Below are 25,564 nucleotides of genomic sequence, written 5' to 3'. Positions count from 1 at the left end.
GCAGTTTTATAGGTCTTGAGAGAAAAGCATTAAATATGAAGCTTGAGACAAAAAATTTATTACCAAAAAATGTAGATATCACATTTTTCTAAGTAAAAAATGTTATAGGAGTGTAAAAGATGGAAAATTTAACCACATGTTAAAAAGAGAAACCTTTAGTGATTGGACTGTTTGTTCCAGTCAACTTCTCTCCATGGTGACATTTGTAATTTAAAAAAACATTTTGATTGCCTTATGTAACAACCAAATATAAATAAGTATTGCAATCTGCACTGGTTAGTACGGTTGTCTTGAGCTGCACATGGCTATTTAAATTAATTAAAATGAGATATCATTAAAAATTCAATTGCACAGTCACACTAGCCACATTTCAAGTGCTCAGTAGACAGTTGGGGCTAGTGGTTACCAAGAGGACAATGTAGATACAGATTTATATTTTTACTGAAAGTTCTGCTGGACAGGGCTGTGTGAAATTTCTAGTTCCTGGATTTAGGCAAATTTGGTCTTAAAGATTGCAAAGCCATTGTGAATTTTCCTTACGAGGGACTGCGATGTCCCGACATCATCTTGGCTATGAAACCGTAAGTCAAAGTTGAAGCTGTTGGCTACTTGGATCTGAGTGACTTTGGCTAAAGGTAGAAATAGCGTGTTGACATGAAGTTCCCAACATCAGGAAAAAGTTATTTCAGCTTCCAAAAATGTCTAGCGAAGCAGATACTTTTTAAAGATTTTATAATCCCATATATTACAAATATATTTTTAGAGAGTTGGGAGAACTACCACTTCACCCCTTCTAAATAGCCAACTATTAACTTGCAAATTCTGCCTCTGTTCTAAAAAGTGATACATGATAGCATTATGATATGATAAAGTAAGTTTACACTATGAACTTTTCTATCAATGAGTCTTACCATTTAAGACATGTACTAAACCAGTGAACCAGGATTTTGGGACATGGACATGCTAAGTAGAGGGGATCATAGCAAGAGAGAGAATATTAATAGACCTGTTCTTGAGTAACAGTCTCATCCCAGAGAGGTTTTTTTAAGTAACAGCTGAAAGGTCACTTTAAATTTTATCCTTGAAGACATTCAGTGAGAAGGAGTAGAGCTTATTAGAATTTTCTAATAGGCTAGATTATCACTAGACATGAAATAGATCAAACCATGAATAAAGTGATTTGCATAAAACTGGAAAAACCTGCTTTCATCTTAAGTTGCCTGGATAGTTTATATTAAAACATCTCTGATTCTCTGAATTTCTTTAGTTCTCCATTTCACTTTTTCAATAATATATGATTATCATTATTATTCATTTTGTTATGGCTGTGTAGACTATCATGATTCATTCTAGCAATTCATCAATATTCCACGCATTAACAAAGGAATTCAGATTTTAAAAATTTTGTTCTCTAATCAAGGGGATAAAAACACAATGCAACTTGAATATTACAGACTGACCAAAATGATTTATTGATTTATTAATTTACGGGTGTTCACTGACCCATGGTAGACAATAGAAAGTGGTGCCTGGGTTTGGGGTTGTCGGCATCTTATCCTTGTCTAGAACAGGAGACAGTTGGTTTGTATGGTGCGAGCAGGACTTAGGGAGAAACGTAAGCTATAAAAAGATTCAGGAGTCCCTCGGTCTAGAATAGTCCACCGTTCTGTTTTTCTGAGTGATGGCAAACAGATCTGGACATGGGTGTTATAAAGTAAGTTTCCGGCCAGTCTTCCTAAACAATGCTTGATCTGTAAAGGAAAAGGGAAAAAGAGTTAGATGTTGATCGCATGTTTTCAGAAAGAAAACTGGGAAGGAAATAATGTGAAGTGCAAAAGAAGAAAAAGCACAAATGAACGAGCACTTCCAAGGTCATCCATCTCCTCACTGGCAGAACCTGGTTGCAGCGCTTCCTTTTGGCTGGGATAACATGGTTTTCTAGAGCAGTAACTGTTAAAAACTCTGTGTTATGGAACCAACGTAGGCCCATACTTTTTATCAGTGTTATGTTCCAGCTGAGTTAATCAACTAGTATCTGCCTTGTTGAATGTCCATTGTATGCTTATAGTACAGTCAAAGACAGGGTTTACAGATGCAAGGAAAAACCTCAGAAGTTTCTTATTATAAATTTATACAAAGTGCTCTATTTATAAACAACTCATTTCAAGGAGTTGAAGTTTCCTGGTTAATATAAGTAGTTTTAGGAGCTAATACTAATTATATCTACAGAATATAAAGCGAAGCTGTTAAGTTTAAGAAAATACCAAGAAGGTTTACAGTAAAGAGAAAACATACACACCTTGAGAGCTCCGTTCAGATGGACATGATGTGCTTGACAAAGGCTGTAGGCACAACACAGACAGTTTAGTTAGAAAATGGCCAGCTTCAGTAAGACAAGTTTTGTGAATTATCGCAATCCTAATTATTCTGAGCTATAACACTGGAATTTATTTTTTGTGCTCTGTACAACCCACTATATGTATTACTGGATTTATGGCCTTTCCTCTGATTTTGTAAATTTAATTTCTGAGTAAGGGGTTGACTGTTGGGGGCGGGTGTGTCGGGGGCAGTACATTCATATGGTTAAATTTTTCTTCTTTAAAGTATGAGCTCATAACAAAAAAGTGTTCCTCATCACTGTCTCCAGCTATCTTGTTTCTCTCTTTATAGCTAAGCTGATGGAGCTATTATGTCTGTATAAGATAATACAAATATATGTTTCTAAATTTTTCTATACAAATTGTGGCATCCTCTTACACTAGTTTTTCTCACTTCATAATATATGTTGCAGATATTACCATAGTTGTAAACAGGAGTGTCATTTTTTAGGGCTTTAGGGTATTTCATCCTGTGGATATATCTATTCAATGCATTGCACATTGATGGATATTAAGTTGTTCAAAGATTTGGCCATCACAAACAGCACTACTAATGAATAACTATGTATCACTTGTTTTACTTGAGTGCCAGTATATCTAAAGACTATATCCCTTGAAGTAGATTTGTTCAAGTTAATAGTACCACATCACCACGTACAGATTTAAAAGATTTGTATTCCCAAAAGGAATGCATGAGATCAGCTTTCTCCACACACTCTCCTCAACCCAAAGTGGGGTCAAACTTTTAATCTTTGGCAATCAGCTTATTTAAAAATGTTATCTCAATGTGGTATTAATCTATATTTCTTTTATTATTAATGAAGTCTAGCTTATTATGTGGTATTCATATATATTTTTATTTCCTTCTTATGAATTGTCTGTTCATTTATTTATTAATTTTTGGTTTGTAGTATATCTATTAATTTGTAATTGTTTTTTTATTAAGGAAATTAGCCCTCTCTAATATTAATTGCAAAAAAATTGGTTTTGGGTCTGCTATTTGCCTTCTGACTCTGTTTCTATATGGCTTTAGCCATATAGGTTTTAAAACATTATGTGATTGAATTTGTCAAAAATTGAAATGCTTTCCGGGTTTTATATAAGTGTTAGAAAGGCCTTTCCACTCAAAAACTTATAAATAAATTCTGTGAAGGATTTTATGCTTTTTGTCTTTACATTTAAAATTTTGAGCCATTTGGGATTTATTATGGTATGAGGTCCAGGTCTGATTTAATTTTCTAGATTACCGTACTATCCACTTGTGCAAACAGTGTTTATTGAATGATTCTTCTTTATGTAATGTACTTATGGTGATAACCAAGTGTAAAACATTGTTTATGGGGAAAAAAGTGAAGTTTAATGAAGGTTGTCAGTGAAGGTATGCTTGGCTGAATACTTACTTTTCCCCCTCTCCTCTCTTTCTCTCCCCGCTTCCCTTCTTCCCCCTCCTCTCTGCTTTTCTTTTCTTACTTTTCCCGCAGTCATTAGATTTCATCAGTCTACTTTTACATCAAATTTATCAACATAGCCATATCAAAATAGGGCTAGATCAGTCTTTTAGGGGAATAGAATGTTTCTCAATTTTATTGGAAAAGTATTCCATGCAACTTTATTTTGCCTCTTTATTGTGTGTAGTGTGTTATTTTTCAGATCCTCTGGCTGGAGCTGCTGTAAGTTGGTAGCAGGGAATAGATAATTGATCCCTAGAGATGACTTTCATTTAAGCTAGAACATGAGACAAGGAGAACTAAATTGTAGCACTATCCCTATCATTAATAATGTGAACTTCACTAGTAACTGAACCTCTTGGCCCTCACTTTCCCCATTTTCATAATTGCTTGATGTAAGGAATTTTGAGATCTCTGCAACTTTAATTTATTCTAATATAACCCTGTCTACATTACAGAGATATTATGAAGGTCTAATAATAAAAAGTACATGTAAAAACATATTTAAATCTATATAACAATATACAGGAGTGCTAAAACCCACAAATCTTATATACAGTCAAGTCTTTGTAAGATACCTTTTTAGAGTTAGAGTTCATGTATGATTGATTGATAACAATTAGCATGTGTATGTTCAATAAGGGAGGCAAAGAAAAAGAAATTATTTCAAGTTCAAAAGGAGTCTGTAATCAATCCAATCATTTAAAAGTTGTTGTAACTACCAGAGCATGAGATTGTACCTTCATAGTTGATGCAGCCATTGGAGTCTTCTTGACCTGCCAATAGTGTTTCCACTTCTTCCTCTTTCATCTTTTCACCTGATGAAGCAAAACTCTTTGTTCAGAAAGAAGGGCAGAGAACGGTTTCAACGTTCCACCATAAGTGACCAGTTTGGGGCTCCTGGAGACTATGACTATTCTCTTGGAGGATAGAAACTCAGTCTTTCTTATTCTGCAGGCACTTAGAAGGTTGTCCATAAATGCTTTTGAATGAATGAATGAAACACACATTGTACCTGAATGTCCAAATTATATCCTATTGAGAACTACAATGCTTTGCTTTGCTTATTTATTACCAGTAATTTATCATTTTCCCCAAACAAACTCATCGACACCGAAGCCAATTGCAATGGTCATTAATGTTTGGCTATTCTTTGTCATTTCTCCTTTGTAGTCTTTCCCCTTTCCTATCTTGGTTATAACTCAATTTCCCTCAATCACACTCCTTCTTATATAGTCTATCCTATCAATGACACTGAAATAAGTTTTTCTTACCTAGTGTGGCTAGAACGTGACGGAGCTCAGCACCCATGACTGTGCCATTGCCTTCCTTGTCAAAGACACGCAGACCCTCAACAAAGTCTTCATAAGTGCCCTGGTCCTTGTTGTTGGAAATAGCTTGCATCATGGGAAGAAACTGTTCAAACTCGATTTTCTTGGCATTCATCTCTGAAAAAAATTGCAATTTGGAGAGTTATTAGCTAACATAAAATGCCATTTCTGAGTCTCAAATTAAACAGGAAAGTCCATTCTACATGACCTAAAGAATCTTCTTGCAGCTTAAATTTCAGTGGGTAAATTGCTGGTATCAGAAATTTAGTACTAGATAATAGCATAAGCACTGGGGTCCTGGTGCTTGAAGTTTTTTCCCTTGTCTACCATTTGCAATTAAGTTGATTATGGGAAAGTTTCTTGACGGATTTGTGTCTACGCTTCTTTATCTCTAAAACAGAAATATTTCATAGTGTTAGGGTGAGAATTCTTGAGATGACACAAGACAAGTTTATTACAATACCTGGGACAACTGGGTACTTAATGTTAGTTGTTATTTTATTAGCACTGTCAATGTACTGTTTTCTGTAAAAACTAGAAAAACAATATAAAATTATACTGATACAACAAATCATTAGCACATGAATATAGTAAAACTTAACTGAACTTTAACATATATTCCATCTTCGCCCTGAGATTTTGTAGGGACTTCAATTTCTTTAAATTTTAAGTAATTTAAAAAAGAAGCTTATAAGGGAAGAGTGTATGTCAAATGCTTTGTGATCTTCTGACTTACTTGCAGTTTAGGGGACTGCAGATGATAGGACTCTCTTTAGTATCTTTTGACAAGGTAAGTGATATTCATAATAGAAGTATAAAACAGACTACACAGGTGTATATGAATGGATAAGTTATGTGCCCTAAAATCAAATCCCCTTTTACTAGCCTTTTCTCATAGAATAGAAACCTAGTACACTGAGTAATAGTAAAAAGATTGAGTTGGCATGCTGAATAAATGAACAGTTAACCAATAATTCCTTTAAAGATGGATGTTTGATCAGTTAGAAATGGCACTTAAAACAGAAGCCTTGGCCTATTGCTCTTTCACTTTATCTCATGCTTGCAGCTACTTTTTATGTGATTTACCTGGAAATTTTCCTTCAAAGAAAATGAAGTGTGAGGAATAGTCTAGGAGACTAATTTAGAGTTAGGTTTTTCCTTTTTTTGAAATAAGTTTTCTTTTGCAGCAAAGGAAAGTGGTCATTTTAATTATCAAGGAAAATAGAGATTATTTGCGCCCCTTTTTTTCCTTATGGCAAAGATAAACAGCCCACATGTCTACTTGATAAAACTTTAGTATCATTTTGTTTATTGTTTATTTGCTTGTTTAGAGTGATATGTTCCAATAGACTATTATACTTTGTCACAAACCTTTGGGACTTAAATTTTTTTTCGTTCCAGACTAAAGACTGGATTTCTGTATTGAGCAAAAAACTTCTGCAATTTTACCACCCATGCATGTTGCTGGCCTCAGTCCCATGATTTAACTTGGGTGACTGCATGCAGGCTTGGCTTAGATTTTTGAGTCTCTCTGTAATTCTTTGGAAATAGAAAGTACTCTTATTAAAATGTCATCCTGTCTTTCTCAGTTAAGATAGCTGAGTTTCCTTGAAGATGGTCACAGAGGCAGGATGTCAAAAGACAGACCAGCAGGCAAAGTCAGCGGGCATTTTCAGTCTCCTGAAAGCACCAGTTTCACTTCCCAGTTTTCATCAGAGCAGATCTTCATCAGACATGTGCCACTGTAATTTACTCAAAGCACCTTTGTCAAAATGTAATTTTGCCTTTGAAGGTTTGAAAAAAAAGGTGTAGATTTGGATATTATTTCATTTCATTAACCTTTAAGTTATGAGCATTAGATAAGATGATGATAATGATGTTAGCATTAGATATTATTTCCTTCCATTAGCATGAAATTTTATCATGCTTGCAAATTCTCAAAGGAAGGTTAACTTACTCTATGAGGGAAAAAACTGAGACTCTAGCCGGTGGCACACTTACCATAAAAAACAAATTAAATCCTATTCTGTGGAGCTTTCTCAATAAATTGCCCTTTCTCTTACACACACACACACACACACACACACACACACACACAAAATGTATTTTCCAACTTATTGGAAAAACATGTGGTTACCTTCATTGGAGGGGTTTCCCAGAACCTTCTTGACCTCTGCATTGGTGGGATTTGTGCCCAGAGCCCGAAGAACATCCCCAACCTGGCTTAAGGTGATCTTGCATTCACCCGTTCTGTCAAACAGTAGAAATGCCTCCTTGAAGTCTGCAAGAAGCAAGAAGCATTAGGGTGCTTCTTTTCTGCCTCAGACCTAGACATTAACCCTACTTTCATCAAAGATCCGGTTCAGACTATTATTTTACAACTTTTGCCAACCACTTACGTTATAATTGTTGGCTGTTATGTTTGCTCTTCCTTTGTATAGTTCAAACAATCATCGACAAACCCTTTTGACACTTCATTTGGGGCTATTTTAAAGCAGCATTTCCAGTTTCAAGTAGTATGTTATCGTTAATCAGATATGGAAATTGGAACTCCTAGTCATATTTTTTCATATTTCCTTCATCTGCTTGGGAAGCAGGGCTGGGTCAAGAAATTCTGAGGTCTTCAGAGGGGAGAGAAGAGGGAATTTCAGGGGGGAATGGGTAGGGTTTACAGGAACAAATTCGGAGGACACATGGACAAAAACTAGGGGTGGGGGGTAATGGGGGGAAAGGGGGGACGGTTGGGTGGGTGGGCTGGAATGGGAGTAGGGGGGAGAAAACTGTACTTGAACAATGATTAAAAAAAAGAAAAAGAAAGAAATTCTGAGGTCTTAAGAATTTCCCATATAATCGCTTATGCAATTAATAAAGTTAATAAAATTTCAAGAAAATAAATTTTGAGATGGGGTCGTGCTTATGTGGTTAACCCAAACTTCTCAAATTGTGTGGAAATAAACCTCCTCTTGAGGCACAAATTTCCTAAATACTTCCCTTAACTAGTTTTCTTCAGGAGCAACTTCATTTTGCAGGCAAGAAAAACAGAAAGGTGAGACAAATCTCTAAGTTCTGTAAGAGGTCTTTTAACCACTTCAGTGTATGACTCTAGTAGGAATCAATTCAGAAGTAGGAATATTTGTTTGGATCTGTTGCTATGGTAATCGTTTTAAACTTTATTTTTTCAGATAATATATATCACAACATGTTGCTATGTTAGCTTTAGATTTAAGTACATATTTTATTGGAAATCATTGTAGATTCACAGGCAATTTTTAGAAAATGTACAGAGAGATGTCTTATAAATAGTCTGTCTTCTTTCCCCCAATAGTAACATTTTGCAAAATTATTGCACAACGTGGAAACTGGGATATTCACAGAGACAGATGCCACCTATTTCATTCAGTTTTCTGTCTTACTTGTATTCACATGTGTTTGTGTATAAGTATATATTCTTATATTGTCTTCTTTTTAATCCCAATCACTCTATTCCTTACTTTTCCTAAATTTTGTCATTCTCCTTTGGTAGAATGGTTTTGCCTTTCAGAATTACATTAACAAAGAATTAAGACATATAACCAAAAAGACAGAAAGGGGTACTACTGTGGATTAGGGGCCAGTAAAGACACTTTAACGGAACCTTCTAAACTTAACTAAATGAAATTTCCTGGGGGACCTGAAGGCAACTTGTTGGAGTCAACACTCACAACACTCGAAAAATCATTTGTGAGTGAAAGAGCAGAAAGGCTTTCATAGTTTCACATCAAAAGATGCCTTCCAGATAGATTACTAGTGGAACACCCTATTTTACTGTCCCTCCATCCCCTAACCTGAGATTCCACCAGCCACACTCACTGCCAATTGTAGTGATCATGTACCCTTCTTTGCTAAAATTTCCCCCTCATATTCTATGCAGTTTGATTATAAAAAATCATTTCCCTAATCTGAAAGCATGCTGCAGGCACTGTAGGGTCATTAGTCAAATATTACTTTTCATCTTTCTGAGGGACATGTGAAACTGAACTATTCTTGTTACTGGCTGCAGGCTTTCATACACAAATTGCTCAGAGGGCTCACTATTACCGTGGTCAGATACTTGATATAGAAATAGGATTTTATGGGCTGTAATAGAATCTCTCTGACATTAACCCTTCTGTTAATTTAAAGGCTAAGGCCAGAGAGACATAGCTCTTCCAACAGCAGAATTTTAAGGCATAAGTTTTTATCTTGAAGAGTCTAGAACATGGGTTAGCAAACTGTTGCCCTAGGGGCTGGCCACTGGTTTCTGTAAATAATGCTGGATGGGAATACAGCCATTTATGTGTGTATTGAATGGCTGCTTTCATATTTCAATAACAGAGGTGAGTTCTTTTTAGTGAGACTATATTTGCCAATGAGGCCTAACAAATTTACTGTTTGGCCTTTTTTAAAAAAAAAAATTGCCAGGCCTTGGTCTAGGATAACACTGTTCTAGAACTTTTTGTGATGATTAAAATGTTTTGTATCTGGGCTGCCCCAAAATGTAGATACTAGCCACCTGTAGGTCTTGAGCACTAAAAGGTAACTAGTACAGATGTGAAAATGGATATTTGAAGGGATTTACTTTTAACTCATTAAATTTTACATTTAAATAGCCACACGTGGTTAGTGGCAACACTTGGAGAGCACAGGAGGCCTTAGACCTTTAGAATGCTCTAGTTTTCTAGCTGTTATTTCTTCTTTCCTCCAAGGCGGTGATACATTCAAACAGAGCAGCAGACTTGAGCAAAACTAATCATTACACATGATGAAACAAAGTAAACAAAGGAAGTCTTCATTCCTTTCTGAAAGTGTATGATTTCCATTTCATTTAAAATGCTACCGCAAAACATTTGTTTTCCCGGCACAAAAGAAAACCAGTCCGCCACACCTCTGTTTACTGAAATTCTATATCTAAAACCTATTTCATATATGGAGTAATAGGTTTTAATAGTAATAGTTTAACACTTTTGCTCCTGTAAGGGTTTTTATTCTTCTAGTGCTCGGCTCTGTCATAGTTTGGCTACCAAAATGACATGGTAAATTAGATATTTAAAAGGACTAGGGTGTAATAGCTGAAATTGTAGCAGCATTGCTAGTTAAAAATGCACTAAAAATTAAGCAAATTATAGTAGAGTTACCAACATGTTTCAATAAGAAAAAAATAGTCCTTTGTAGTATAATCTCGTATGATATTGAGTTCTGAGTCATCAAGTTATATAATCTGTCTCCTTGAGACCATCAACCATGGCATGGATACACACGAGTCTGTGTACTACAGTGAATATCTTTGTTTTTTCTTGATTGGTGTTTGAACGTGAGATAGTCCAGGCACTAAAACATTGAAAACTGTGGGATTCTTTAGGTAGATAAATGAGTATTCGAAAATGTTCTTATTAATCACCTACATTTATTATTACATATATATTCCGTAACATGTATAATATATATATATTTATTGTTATGACCAGTACTCTAATTTATATATCATATAACTAAGTTTTTCTCCCCTTCTCTTCTGCACACATATTTCTATCTCACTTTATTTGCTATGTGACATTCTCGCTCCATAAAACATGCCTTGGTATACTAGTGAAAAAATAAGATTTTGCAGGGCCTGGGATTCTTAGGTCCCAAGACTGCAAGGACAAAAAAATGAAAATCTTAGGGAAAATATTAAGATTCTCTGGAGTGTTAAGAGTTATTTTTATGGAAGAAATTTCTACTTAATTTAAACTAATAGCAGATTTTGGTCCCATCATCAATCCTCTGTGTCCTTGAGCAAGTGCCAGCACCTCCCCGGGAGCCTGCCCCGCATCGCTGACACTGGGTCAGGAGACATCTGCTGTCTTCCCCCCGCAGTGTTATGATAAATACTCCTCCCTCCTGGTCTCTGAATTTACTTGTATTCTACAGTCACTTCACCTGTTGTTTCTCTCAATGTATTATGGTGCCCATTGAAATTACGCAGATTTGGTCATTGGCAGTTTCCTAATCAATTATATTTTCCAGGTGGCACAGGTCAGACCTGCCAGATGTGTCTTTAAGGATTTGATGAAAAAATTAGCCTGCCAAAATCTACATCTTTTATGGAGTATAGGTATAGTATTGCTTGCTGTATCAAATTGGTTTTATTTAGACGTCAGTGAATGTAAGGACCTACTTTGTAGTGTTTATTGTTTGCTCAATCCTCTGATGATAAGCAAGAGATCCAGTTTGCTGAGAAAAGTTAGAGTGATTGAGAGTGTTTATATTTAGAGTGGCAACACCAGTGGGGCGTGATGAGGAAGAGCTAATCCCAAGGGAGTGGTTTTCCTACATGCCATCTCTGTGAGTGTGCACATATGAACAACAAACTCTTTTAAACTTACCTTCCTGCTGTTCCTTAGAGAACTCGATCTGTTAGAAAGAAATTAACCATAAAGAAAACTTTAAGCAAACAAAATGCCCTGACTTTAGAGTGTATCCAAGCTCATTCCCTGAGTATTCTGTAAAGTAAGCTCCCAAAGTAAGCCTACTTTTCAGAGTTCAGGCATAGCTCGAATACTAACAGGTTGAGCCACGCAGTTAACGTGCCTTGAAGATAAGTGATATTTCTGTTGACATTCCCAAAACTGGGCAGTATTCTGCCTACATCTGGAGTAGAGAAGCTCAATTTACTTACCAGCAATCTGATCAGCACTGAAGGACTGCAGTGGCGAGACAGAGGGAGAAAGAAAGAAACAACTAGTACTTTTTCAAATGCATTGACAGAAGAATTGAGTGTTCTCTGCTCTGAGATTTTTGGGAAGCCGTGTAGGTGTCATAGAATAAGAACGTTGCCTTAGGATACTTTTGAATCTAGGAAAAATAAGAAGCTTTTGCAGAAGATAGTTAAGGAACATCTCTCTTAATTAATAAATAAATGATTTAACAAATGCCAAGTTAAATACTTCCTGGAACAGTAAAATACTGTCTAGTGTGTTTAAGATATGTCTAATACATATACATGGTATTAAGAAGTACAGATGCACTGCATTAAAAAGATCGCCGTAAGTCTTCTGTTTAACCACCACATTTTTACATAATGCGTTGGAATTAGTTTACTTTATTTTAGAAATTGGCATCATTGGATTGTTTTTCCAGGTGTTATATTTTTTTTCTAGAGTTGCAGGGTTTTTATTCTAAATTTACTTATAATAAACCTTATGTGATATAGCAAAAGTTGATCAAGCATAAAGTACTACTTTTGGGAAGTAAGTTGTATTTTTTCCAACTGGCATTATAGCTCAAATTAACCTCTTCTGTCCTTAGCCCACATCAATAAAAACCCAAAGTAGATTCTAAAGACTCATATGGAATATATTCTCTCCCCAGTTATATTTTTTGTCTGCCCTTTTTCCCTCAATAACATTTTATCCACTATCTATTTCCTCCTGTAAATGACAAATCCTTTTCTCATAGGACCCACCATGATGGAGCTGCTGGGCTGCAAAGCAGTGGCGAAGCTGCAGAGAGAGCTGAGGGCTGTTCCAGTCCCTGAGTGGGGGCCTCCTTTGCTGCGATTGCCTTTTATTTCTGGGGGAGCTGTGATCTCACAGCTAGCATCAGGTTTCAGAGAGAAGCGGCCCCTCCCCTTGGAGGGTTCTTTAGCTTTCTTAGGGCAAAGAGAAAGAGGAATCTGTACCCTGAAGGCTATTTTTAGGAAACCATAAAGTGGGAGTGGACAGCCATAGTGAGTCTGAAGTCCATCAGTACTTTTATGGTCTTGGTCCCTGAGAGATTCTCTGGGAGTGTCTTCCTTTAAGGAGCTTCGAATTTGTCTAGGGGCTTGGGCTGATCCCTTCTTGCTGTGAATTTGGGACTTTGCAGACTTCAAGTGAGCAAGTTTGGGTATTAATGAAACATTGGATAGGACTGGTTTGGGGTTTCAAATGGCAATGGTTACAGAAAGAACAGCCTTTGAAGGTTTGTCCATCGTGGCAAAGTTCAAAGGACCTGAAATGCATCCCACATTTGTGTGTTTCTCATGGTTTGCCCAAGTGGTAATCTCATCAGGTCTTGACATCTGCAATTAATTTAATCTTGTAAGATGTGTCCTCAGAAGTATAAAGCTTAGCTAAGCCAGGAGTGGTTTTGATCTTCGTTTTTCACCATTCTCCCATAGCTACCTTTGGGGTGGATATTTTCCTCCCTCTCTGTGTGCTTTATGATGGCTGACCAGTCAGAATTTTTGAATTTCTGAAGTTTTTAGAGGCAGCAAAGGTGACAGACTTTTAATTTTTTTGGTGTAAGTTCCATTCCTGTTTTTTTTTTTTTTTTTAATTAAATGTGCTGGGGTGAGATTGGAAAATAACATTATATGAGTTCAAGTGTACAATTCCATATGACATCTGTATATCGCACTGTGGTGTCACCACTCAGAGTCTAGTCTCCTTCTGTCACCACATATTTGACCCCCTCTACCCTCTTCAACCTCCCTCCTTCCCACTTTTCCTTTGGTAACTGCCATTCTGTTCTCTGTTGATAGAGTATCTTTTGCATTCTTTTTCTCTCCTATTTGAGATTTTAAAATTTTGTGGAGGTTCTTAGCAGGAGGTGCTGATTCTGTTTCTATCACGTCAAATATTTTATGGCTTAGTCTCCAGAATGAGAAACAGTCTGAAGAGGTTTCTCTGGAATGCAAAGCTGTGCTTGAGAATTTTGACGGTATCTCAGGGATTGGCTGGTAATGTGTTCTCATGAAAATAGAGGGCGCTCTCTTCCTAGAATGGTACTGTGCAAAATGGTACTGGGAAAAGATCGGTCTTTGTATGTCCATGCAATTTCCCATAATGTATTTTCAGTTCTCTATGTACTTAAAAGCACATGGACATAAAGAATGTTAGAAATAAATTCTAACTTAAGTACTGTTTCGGTGAGTCTTTTTAAGGAAATGATCACAGAAAGAATGAAGTGTCCCCTGCTAGACAGATGTATACTTAACAGCCTTCCCTCAAGCGTTTAGAAAGAAATCAACATTTAAATATGTATTACTTTTTGTCCAGGCTACAAGTAGTGACAGAAATCCCATAGGGTCTTGAGTTCCAAAATGAGGATTGAAAATATAATTTCAAAAATAGTAGTACCCAGGTAAACATATCTTTAGAAATAAATTGACATTTTGAGAAAGTTAATAGAAAAATGTATTTGAATCATTAGGGGGAAATTGAAAGGGAGGGAAAAAAGTGAAAGTTTATAATCTTTGATAATTGTGTAATTTGGAGCCTCATGACTCTGATGTAAATTAAAGCCTTTAGAACAGACCAGACCATGTTTCTTTGTGTTCTTTTTAGTTCCATAATTGTATGTATCATGTCATTAAATTTGAATTGCCTATGATTAATATTGAGAAGTAGCAGATAAATATAAATAATTAAAATAAAGTCATCAAAGTTACCCTACATAATGCTCATTTTCATTTTTTTCAAGTAGAGAAGTGTACCCTTGAATACATATAGAATATGGTCAGTTTGTGCAAAATCCATTGAGAAAACTAGAAAGTCATTTTAAAAGTTATATTTATGTTATGAATGAGCTATTTCTAACTACTTGGATATTATGTAAAAGTTTAATATTAACATAGAAGTGGTAGGCAGTTGCTAAATTATTTAACTCTCTCTTTTTCCTCTATATCTTTATCACATAGAAAATGAGAGTTTAGATTTTTTTGTATCTGTTGAGACTCAAAGTTAACATTCAAGCAATTTATTAATAGTGGTGGAGAAGATTGTAGTCTAGTCTAGTCTAGAGAATAAACTATAGTTTACAAGTTAGAAAACCTGGGTGCTGTGTTCATGGAATAAATGGGAAATGCTGTTTATTCTCTGGTACACTTTTACAAATGACAAAAACTTTTCTCTGGCATCTTTTCTGGCTTATGGTGAGATAACCAGCCCCTTGAACATGCCTTTGACACATACGAAATGGCAGCTGGTTTTGAACTCAGTTTGCTATGCCATCATTTGGTTCGTTTTAAAAATTAGATTTAAGTCTTTCCTATCTGGAATGCTCTCCTCTCATCTCTGGTTCTTAGAAGTTACCTGTTTTTCAAAGTCCTAAAACTCTCCTTCTCTTGAAAGAACCTTTTCTCTCTACTTACCTAGCTCCCTCTTTTCACTTAGAAATGATGTTTACCTTTCCCGATTGTAAACTTCTGGGCAGCACAGGTCATTATGAAAGCCATTTACCTTTGTCCATGACGTGAACCCAAGTGCAGTCTTACCCCACCCTCTTGGAGAGCATCCCCTGACTTATTCTTTGATTTTTATCCCCTATCACTACAAAAAACCTGCCAATAATAGATGCTCAACAGATTTTCGTTAAGTTAAAATCATCACAATATATATATATATAGATAGATATAGATATAGATATACACACATGCATACATATAGGGTAAGTTCCTTCTTCAAAGATAAGCTCCTCCTCTTAAACATTCTATTCCATGAGGGAAGAGATTTCATCAGTCCCCTCAAAGAGCTCACGTTCTACTGCATCTCAGGCACCTAGAACTGCCAGACACATAGTAGACACAAGCTCATCTTGAATTATTGATGTATGTGCCTTTAGATTTTGAGGGCCTTTTCTTAGATTTTGTGTAAATGTTTATGATCAGGACTTCTAATTCACAACCCCTCCATTTGTTTTTTTTAAGGTGTTTTCTTCCATCTCTGCCTACATGCTTATACTGGACTGATAGTAAAATAACTACATTCCACATTTGTATGAGCCATATGCTGTTTGGTATTGGATGTAGGTAGGTAGTACTATATAAGTTACTGGTACTAAAAAATAATTTTTATTGCACTATTTACAGATCTTTTCTCACTTTGAGAAGCACTTTTCTAATAGTAATCATGAGGTTTGTTTAACTGATTAAAGACAAGATAAAGTCTCCGATATATAGAAGGAATTTATTTATAGGAAAAACATTAAAGTGCATTTAATCAAATAGGATCTGGAATTAGTAGTATTAATCAATGTCGTCCCAATAAATTTAATAAAAATAAATATTAAAAAACCACCAAAATTTGGTAAAACCAGAAGAACTATAATTAAAAATGACTTGGGAGACATGTGTTGTTGAATCCTGAGAAACAATGCCCTAGGAAGGAACACAGACTATGGTCTTTAAACACCTTCGTCACAGCAAGGTGCGCCAGGGCTAATGACAGGCGAGGCTGAGTAAAGCAGTTGACCTAACAAGGGCCAGTTTTCAATCAAGAAGGCAGTGCTGTGGGTTCTTTGGTTTAACATCTGGCAGACAGACAATGACCTGGATATATGCAAACCCTAAGGGAAACTTAATTTATTAATTATCAGTCCAGACTCACAGAGTTACTGGGAATCACTGTAAAAGACCAGCAGAAACATTATTTTGAAACTGAGTCTTGTACTCAGAATAACTCAATTTAAAGGAAATAAGTATTTTTTTCCCATTGTTTTTACCTTATCAAAGGATACACTTAGGCTGATGAGTGTAATATGGTATGGAAAGAAGAAATTAAGGACAATGAGAATACAGTACTGGCCCAGGTTGTTGAATATAAGAGAGAATAGATGGCTCTATTGGATAATTGATCTGAATAGAAGAAGAAATGAGTGATTCTCTGTGAAGGTGTATAGACCAGTCAATTCAAATCAGACAAATTAGATCAAAGTCTAAATTATTAAAGCAACCCAATTCAGACCTACCAGAATTAACAGAGAGGTCTAAGTAAATTTTAATAAAAATTTAAAATGTGACCTGAGTCCACACTTCAGATTTCTCATCAGCTTTCCCATGGTTAATAGTTGATAAATAAAACTAAAATGTCTTATGAGTTGTGCTGTTTCTACTTTGCATATTTGTTTGCATGTAATTTGTTAAAAATCCAAGTTGTACTTTTGTTTCCTCCTTTCTCCTTTTATTTTAAAAATATGATCATTAGAAAAATTTGTTGTGTGTGTTGTGAGAAATCATAAGTATCTTCTTTTTTCTACTTTTCTGGAAAATAAGTTCTTTGTGTGACAACAGGGATATGTGAACATTGCCATCACCACTTTAGAGCTCAGAATTGGTTCTGGCCCTCTCGTAAAAAGTCACGTGTCCTTGGATTAAATTACTTCTCTTGCCAGCATTGCAGCTTCCTCAGATACAAACTATTATACTTAATGATTTCTAGGGTTGCTTATGGTTCTACAATATTGTGAGGTTTCCCATCTTTTTGTCGGTAGAATCTACCTCAACTCACTTTTTCTGGAGAAAAGGTCAGGGTGCCTAAACATTTAATAACATTATTTTGAAGTAGTTTAGATAAAGAAGAGTTAAGGAAAATATAATTTCTTAATACCATGTTCAACCGAGTCAGATGTTTTGTAAACAGGAGAGAGTACATACCATTGAGCACTCACTAGGTTTAAAGAAACTCCCTTGCTGCAGGGGAAAGAAGAATATAAAGTTGATCGTGATGTGACTTTATCTTTGGGAAGAAGTTTCTTCTCTGGATTCAGTTCACTATTATTAATTTATGGCTACAATAGCAAGGAATTATCATCCATATAATTTAAATTTTAACTAGTATAACTGAAGCCATTACTCTCTGTGTATTATAATTTTGCCCTCCAAATTCTGATTTGGGTGAAAAGGAAACTGTAGAAACTGTAGAAACCTGATGTAGAAACAAACTATAAAAGATCCTATTTTCATACAAAAAGTATTTCAGCATGAAAAGAAGCAGAAGAAAGTGTAATATCAGCAGACTAAATATAATCCTTTCCACAATTTCCATGAGTCAGATGGCGTGCTGAATGCTGGGTAATTATGGACCGACTCCTCAAGACAACTTGCCAGGGGGCTGGTTCATTTGCAGCACTAAAATGTCGCCAGGCTAAATTTGGTGCTGTCACTGCATGATCTTCCTGTCTTGCAAAGTTTTCGTTATCTTTAAAATTCAAAGTGCTGCTCACCATTAATTGGTGAACACATCTATTTCCTTTCCAAACTGCATTTTACTTCAAGAAGGCATTATCCAGTCACTTGTAATTCAAAATATAATATTAAAGTGTTACCAATACCCTTTAATAGTTTCCCACTCCATTCTACCTGGTCTCTCCTTATGCAATTTTAGTGTTCCCACATGGAAACTTGGTGCTGATACCTAGAGACAGTCTCAGTTTTTGATTTGTTTCTGAGGTTACATTCCCATCACAAATGGATTAACATTGCAATTGGCTGGCATTATAGTTGTATTAAAAATTAATTGGTATCATTGAAAGACCAGAGTAAAAGAAAATAAACTTTTATAATTATGTAACGAAAACTTAACATAACCTATACATTTCACCCATTCCTTCTAATTAGAAATCAACCGTAAGTATTCTTTTCCTCAAACTAGTTAAGGTTAAGATTTTACTGTTATGCATGTGGCCTTATACTTCTATAAACCACCCCAGTGAATATGTGGTTGGGATTTCCAGTTTAAATCATGTAGTTTATTTGTAAGTAGAAATCCCATAACATTCTCAAAATATTAGCTTGAGGGCAAAATTTGGAGGTCAGTTAATTAAACATATATATTTATGTTTAATTAAAAACATAATTATTTAAAAAATTCAATCAGTTTTGCTACATTTAACAGCATTAAAAATAATTTTGTATAGTTTAATTTTTTCCAGCTTTATTGGGGTATAATTAACATATAACAGTGATTTTCAACTGGTGTGCTGACTTTTTAAAACATGAACTGATTATTTAGTCAGGAATACTGACCTCTTTTCCATTAGACTGTCAAATTAAAAAATAACAGGCAACACAACAACAGCCATATGGTGTGAATGAATAAAAAGTATACTTATTTTTTTGTCAGATTAGCAAAAAATATATTTTTGGTGTGCTGCAGAATTTTAGTAATTAGTTTACATGTGCCTGAGATGAAAAGGTTGAAAATCATTGACATATAACATTGTATAAGTTTAAGGTGTACATGTGATGAGCTGATATGTGATTTTGATATTGTGAAATAGTTACCACAATAAGGTTAATTAACACATCCATCACCTCACATAGGTATCTTTGTTTTTGTAGTAAGAACTTTGAAGATTTACGCTCTTAGCATCTGGTAACTAAGTCAGCATGCTGTAAATGGGTGCCCAGAAATTATTCTCTTGTAACCAAAAGTTTGTACCCTCTGGCCACCTTCACTCTTCCCTTCCACTTCCACCCCAGCCCCTGGCGACTACCAATCTACTCTCATGACAGCGTTTTTCAAAATATACATGTTCTCTTCATAATTTTTTACAGGAAGCTGGAGCAGAGTGCCTAGGAGTCTTTCTTCCTTCCTAACACCCCTCCTTCCATCTGTAAAAGAGAACACCCAGCCTGTCAGCACCAGGTGCTAAGACAGGGGGACCCTGTGCAGAACCCAACAGCGGTGAACTGGCAAGGTTGTCTCAATGACCTTGCTCGGATGTGTGCTCATCACTCCCTCTCGTGGCTACACAGGGCTGTGCAGGTGATAGAAGAACCACTGTACCTCACATGCTTGAGAGCAAAATATGCCTCCTTTACACATTCTTAGAAAGAGCAACTTACTCTTTATACACAGGAGGTAGGTTATTCTGTGGTTAACATAGTGGACTCTGGATTTGGCTTTCTAGGTTAATCCTAGCTTCATCATTACTAGTTATTTCATCATGAGCATAACACTGAACCTCTTTTAGACTCTTGAGTTGCTTTTTTATTTTTACAAAATGAGACTAAAACAACCTTGGTGTAATGTTATAAAGATTAAATAAGATAATAGGGCACAGAGTAAGTTCACAATAAATACGGTTGTTATATTATAAAGAACTTTATAATTTTCAAAACTTTTCATGACCGTGACCTTATTTGATTTCCCCAACAATTGTTCTAAGTAGGATTGGGTTTCTATTAGCCTTGTTCAATAGGAGAAAAAGGATTTATAGATTAACACAAGCAATCCTATACCCTGACCAGAACAAGTAAGGAGTCACAATGCATATATACATTTGTCTTCACTGACTATCCATCAGTAAATAGATGTATTAATTGGGAATGCTGTATTTCCATCTTACCCATTAAACTGAAAGCTTAAATCTTCCCAAGGACATGGTCAATTGTTGCTATGAACTTTGTTATTTGATGAGTTTCTGTCAATGCATTCTGTACCTTTACCACTTTTTGTAATATCGCCTGCAGTCTAGTCAGGGGTGACCTGATTGAGTGGGGAATACAATGAGAATTAAAATGTGAGCAACACAATAAGAGACATGATTCAAAGTCCCATCACTTCACAGCATCCTGACATACAAGCTAAGGCATGCATCATGCAAAAAATGCACTTACACGTCGAAGAGTTTTTAAGACCTAGCCACGTGGTCATCTCATGTCTTATTTACTTGTGTTATTTCACTTGGTTGCAATTTTGGGCAACAGGTGTTAATTTTTTTGTGTCTGCACCTACAACCAGAACACTCATGGGAGGTTTTGATTCCCACACTTGAGACTGCCAGGCAGTGTCCGTGAGTCTTGGTGTCAGCGCTGGAAGTAGCAGCTCTGTGAAAGCAAAGGGCTCTCAGAACCACCCAGGACAGTGACTTTAATGTCCAAATATCAGCAGAAAATGTGTTTTTGAAAAAGGATACTCATAGAAAATTCATGGGGATAAGACATCATGTAAGCATTCCCTCAGATATCCAAGATTTTATGTCAGAACTTTGAAGAACTACTCTCAACAAATAACCAACAGATCTGGAGGAAATCAAATTCAAAAGCACATTTAAGAAATTGATAAAACTAATTAATAATATACAAGATTGTTCAGAGTTCAGGGTGAATCCAATATATGGCTCTTAAACATGGCATATTTTAAGATGAAACATAGATATTAGCTGGGAATAATATTGAGGAATTAAATGTTACCATGCCGCTAATACTACGCAAAGATGGTTACACTTAAACTTTACCTTTACTCAAAGTCTAAAGGAAGGTAGCTTTTTAAATCATATGATTTATGAAAGAGTGTTTAAAATACAGTTAAGTTTTTTATTGAGTTCTCAGGAAGATAATGAACACATCTAACAGCTCTATTAATATCTTTAAAGTTCACTTTTTTTCTTGAAGAAAGTTTATAACTTATTTGAGGTAATATAGCTAGAAGCATCATTAAGTAATTAAGAGCATCATAACATCAAATGTTTTAATGTATCTTTTAATTAGCTTTGTCACCTAGTGGGATTAAATTAAAATTTTATAATGCCTTCAAGTTGCATCACATTCTTTGTTATAATGCCTATAAATATACACTGACTTCATATTAGTGAATAAAAATCATTGAAGATACTGGAATTCCTTTACAAAAATATATTCGTTTCAATTCTGTTGTTTTCTCTTTCTATCAAGAATGGGCTTTCTGAATGAAAGATAAAGGTGAATATCTTCCCGTGTCCTCTAGATTCACTTAACTTATTTTTGACTGTGTCCTTTATTGGGATCTATCACATCTCTTGTTCTGCAGTGAACTAGTGAAGATGGAACAGACCCATCTTCACAGAGACTCCCGGAAGATTTCCCTCCTTTGCTTAGTAGTGCTGACTCACACCAGCTTTAATGCAACCGATAGAGGAAAAGATAAATCAATTTGCAAGGTTCAGAAAATTGTCCCTTTTCTACTGACTATGAACAAGTCATTAGTATGATACCTCTTCACAATGGTCAGCATGTCCATCATAAACAAATCAACAAACAACAAGTGCTGGCGAGGTTGTGGAGAAAAGGGAACCCTAGTGCACTGTTGGTGGGAATGCAGACTGCTATGGTGACTATGGAAAACATTATGGAATTTCCTCAAAAAACTAAAGATAGAACTGCTTTTTGACCTGACAATTCCACTGCTGAGATTATACCCAAAGAATTCCAAAACACCAACTCAAAAGAACCTATGCACTCCAATGTTCATAGCAGCATTATTTACAATAGCCAAGTTCTGGAAACAACCTAAGTGTCCATCAGTAAATGAGGGATCGAAAAACTGTGGTACATATTTACACAATGGAATACTATTCAGCAGAAAGAAAGAAGGAGCTCCTACCCTTTGCAACAGTATGGATGGACCTAGAGAACATTATGCTAAGTGAAATAAGCCAGACAGGGAAGGACTAGTTATATATGATTTCACTTACATATGGAATCTAATGAATAAATAGAATAACAAGCCAAGTAGAGACAGACTCAGTAGATAGCAAGATAACAGATGTGTGTGGGGGGGTAGTTAGGGATGGAGGAATTGAGCAAAAAGGAGAAAGGACTCATAGACATGAATAATAGTGTGGTGATTATTGGGAGGAGGGGGTATAAGGGGAATAAATGATAATGACAAAAATGCAATAAAAAAGCAATAATTAAAAAAATTTTTAAAAATGATGTTTTGCCTGTTCTTGGAGTCTTCTTACTTGCCACACTTAATTTATATTTATTTACTTCTTCTTGCACAGTTTCTCAAGGAAGAACATTAATGCCTGTTTTCATTAGGGAGATATTTCATTTTCTTCTTAAGATGAAGGTAGTTTTTCCCCTTACCAGATTCTTACAGTCCCAGATACAAAGAGAGGGTATTGTCTTATAAATCACAATCAATGTAAAGAAGAGAATCTTTGATGTTGATTTTTATTTTTAACGTTAGTATAGAGTGGAGATTCAAAGAAGAAAGACAGCCAGAGTTATTGGAGTTCCTGAAATGACTCTTGTTGTTCAATAGTCAGTGTGCTTCTGTAAAGCATGTTAACAGGGTTGCCAGAGAGAAAAAAATTGTTTTTTTCTTAATGAACTGTATGCATGCAGTCGACAAGGTGGAAAAACATTTATTACAAGATCTAACATTCATTTCTTTCCCTAAGTGGATATTCATTATGAATAATAGTTTCTAACCAACCAAACAAAAAACCCCACTAATTCCTAACCAATGTTAGATTCTATTAAAATTTGATTTCCGTCACCTATAAACTGAAGATAAAATATTTGTGGTAATCTACTCCTACTTTAAAACATAAAATTTCATGTTTAACTGGAATACTGTAAAAACTATGAATGTGTTTATTTAATTCCATCACATATATCTAAGGATGATCTAATTGACTATTTATGTTAAGGATACTTTAAAAATATACAATTATAGTAAAATAGTCAATGAAGTGTTTACCCATAGGTTAGCATCACCATCACAAATAAAGTGCGTGAAGTTAGCAAAATTCAGATTTATTATGTATAGAACTTTTGATGTAAATGAAGAGCACTCGTATAGGCACTTTTGCCCATTTGTTTTCCATATACGGCAGGGTTCCTTAGATGAAGATTTTCAAACTGCCCTGTGGACCAATCAAAGCCCAGTGAATGAGGAGAAGGTGCACATTTGATGAGTCACATCACTGAAAAGTAACAGGCACATGCATTGCATCGTTTTCCTGAAAGCAGATACCCTTTGGGTACTCGAGAACTTTGATCACAGCAAAGTGTTGACACAGAAATTAATCACATTCTCCTTAGTTCAAGATCAGTATGCAAGAGCTCAAATATATAAACTAAAAGCCATAGAAACAACACGTTTTACAGTATTTTTTGGGTTAGTTTCATTTAGAAATAACTCACACATTCTGAATTAAATCCTGTGTGTAAATAAACAAGATGACAGTTATAGTCATTGAAACACTTGAGTGCATAATTGTCTGCATCGAGACCCCATTTAGTGTGGTATCAAATTTTATTAAGCAAAGCTGAAGGGGAAATTAACTTGAATTGCAAAATCTCTTTTTCAGATGAAATAAAACAGCTGTCCAATAAGTACATCCAGGGCAACTGTATCATCAGCTGTTTTTAAACTTTTCAAAAACAGTGGATGGGTTAACACTTTCCTTTTGATATAACTTTAAAGTAAGGATCCAGTTTCCACAGAGATTACATAAGTAAATAGACACAAGTATTTGTTTCAATATTTATAAAACATATTTAGATATATATGTTATCCATAAGTTGCACTTTAACAACTTGGGGGATGGGTGGGTGGGAAAGGAAACTAGACAACAAAACAATAAAATAAAATAGAGGAAATACAGGTCCCACAATAGAGGCAATACCACACTCATAGTAATTTTACTGAAATTCTACATTAAAGTTTATTTGCCTTTTAATTAGGATTCTCTTCTCTCCAAATCTACCAGTTCACTTAGTAATGCTGTTTTTCTTAATGAAAAATATATCTCTTTGCAAATTTCTACAGTTCCCTTCTGCCGAAAGATGTTTCAATGACTGAACAGTCCACCCATTTAATTACCTTAATGGCAGAGAGGTCAATTTTTTCTTCTTTGGGTGGGGCGGGTGCAGGTGCGGGGGCAGGGGCCGGGGCAGGAGCTGCAGCAGGCTTCTTCACGTCTTTCTTTGGTGCCATTTTGTTTAAAAGGTTGGGTTAAAAAAAGAGAGAGAAGAAGCACCTCCAAAAGTACCTGTCAAAATGATTCTTGGAAGAGGAGTGGTGGCTCGGTTGATCCACAGCCCAGAGTCTTGAAGGTGGACCCAGAGTATTAAATGGTATAAGGCCATGCATATATATTTCACTTAGTGCCTAATAGAATCTTGACACGTGAGGCTGGATTGGACAGCTCGCTGCTCAAGGGGGATGGCATTCCTGCTCAGTCTATAAATGGAGTCCAAAGGGTCAGGGCTTCATCAATTTTTTCTAAACTCCTCTTGCTGGTTTTTTTTTTTCACCTCTATATATAAAAGAGAAAGAAGTCTGATAAAGTCAGTTTCAGATCCTTTGGTGACAGTAAAGTCGATTGACTGATACTTTTTCTTTGTTGAATTAGAATTCTGCTGAAGTTGTAAATCTCTTTTTTTTTTTCCCCATGCCAGAGAAACTTTATTGAGGGATTTGATTTCAACTTGGAATTTTGGCAGGGAGTATCACCAACTTTCACCCAGCTCCTTTGCCACAACTTGCAAGAAAACGTTGGTCAGCAAAGACGTAGTGATGTTTAAAAATAAAGAGCAGACGGATAAGGAAAGCTCGTCAAGTCTCAAAGGAGTCTTCCTTCTAGGGAGTGCGACCTCTGTCTGGCTCTGGCTCTCTCTCTTTCAAACCATAGCACACTGTATGCTGAGGAAAATAGTTTAAGACTGCTTCTTACAACTTAGTTTTCTTTCTGTAATTGAATGAAGAACATCAAATGGAATGGAAATGGCTGCAAGATTTAACTACTTTCTTGCAAAACAACTTTTTAAATAGTAACTTTCAAAGTAGACACCCGTTTGATTTCCTAAATGGCAAACAGTATGATTATTTATTTATCACCTATTTTTTTTATTCACACTAAGGAGATAAGA

The 25,564-nt window shown here is 35.6% G+C and overlaps 1 protein-coding gene across 2 annotated transcripts; it reads right to left on the bottom strand.

The window, feature by feature from the left end:
* Positions 1-1,441: 1,441 nt before the first annotated feature.
* Positions 1,442-24,781, bottom strand: MYL1 (myosin light chain 1). Of its 2 annotated transcripts, none has more exons than XM_028511049.2 (7): positions 24,516-24,781; positions 11,541-11,568; positions 7,295-7,438; positions 5,101-5,274; positions 4,567-4,644; positions 2,300-2,342; positions 1,442-1,751 (listed from the first exon to the last, which is right to left on the bottom strand). In XM_028511049.2, exons 1-6 carry the CDS (start codon positions 24,627-24,629, stop codon positions 2,314-2,316), a joined length of 567 nt encoding a protein of 188 aa, XP_028366850.1. In that variant the 5' UTR covers positions 24,630-24,781; the 3' UTR covers positions 1,442-1,751; positions 2,300-2,313. The 2 variants fall into 2 exon arrangements, with proteins under 2 accessions (XP_028366850.1, XP_028366851.1); XM_028511050.2 differs by lacking the exons at positions 11,541-11,568; positions 24,516-24,781 and adding exons at positions 11,834-11,858; positions 12,620-12,692.
* Between the last annotated feature and the right edge of the window lie 783 nt (positions 24,782-25,564).

This window comes from Phyllostomus discolor, chromosome 4 (genome assembly GCF_004126475.2).
Source record: "Phyllostomus discolor isolate MPI-MPIP mPhyDis1 chromosome 4, mPhyDis1.pri.v3, whole genome shotgun sequence".
Classification (NCBI taxonomy): domain Eukaryota; kingdom Metazoa; phylum Chordata; class Mammalia; order Chiroptera; family Phyllostomidae; genus Phyllostomus; species Phyllostomus discolor.
The sequence above is the reverse complement of the archived record's forward strand: the minus strand, read 5'-3'. Positions and strand labels throughout refer to the sequence as shown.

What these genes read in the sequence shown, in the direction of transcription:
- MYL1 (XM_028511049.2), bottom strand. Translation starts at nt 24,629, where the DNA reads ATGGCACCAAAGAAAGACGTGAAGAAGCCTGCTGCAGCTCCTGCCCCG. An exon ending in CTCTAAGGAACAGCAGGAAG is followed by an intron (nt 7,439 to 11,540) that starts GTAAGTTTAAAA and finishes TGCTTCTTGCAG; the next exon opens with ACTTCAAGGAGGCATTTCTA. An exon ending in GGGAAACCCCTCCAATGAAG is followed by an intron (nt 5,275 to 7,294) that starts GTAACCACATGT and finishes AATTTTTTTCAG; the next exon opens with AGATGAATGCCAAGAAAATC.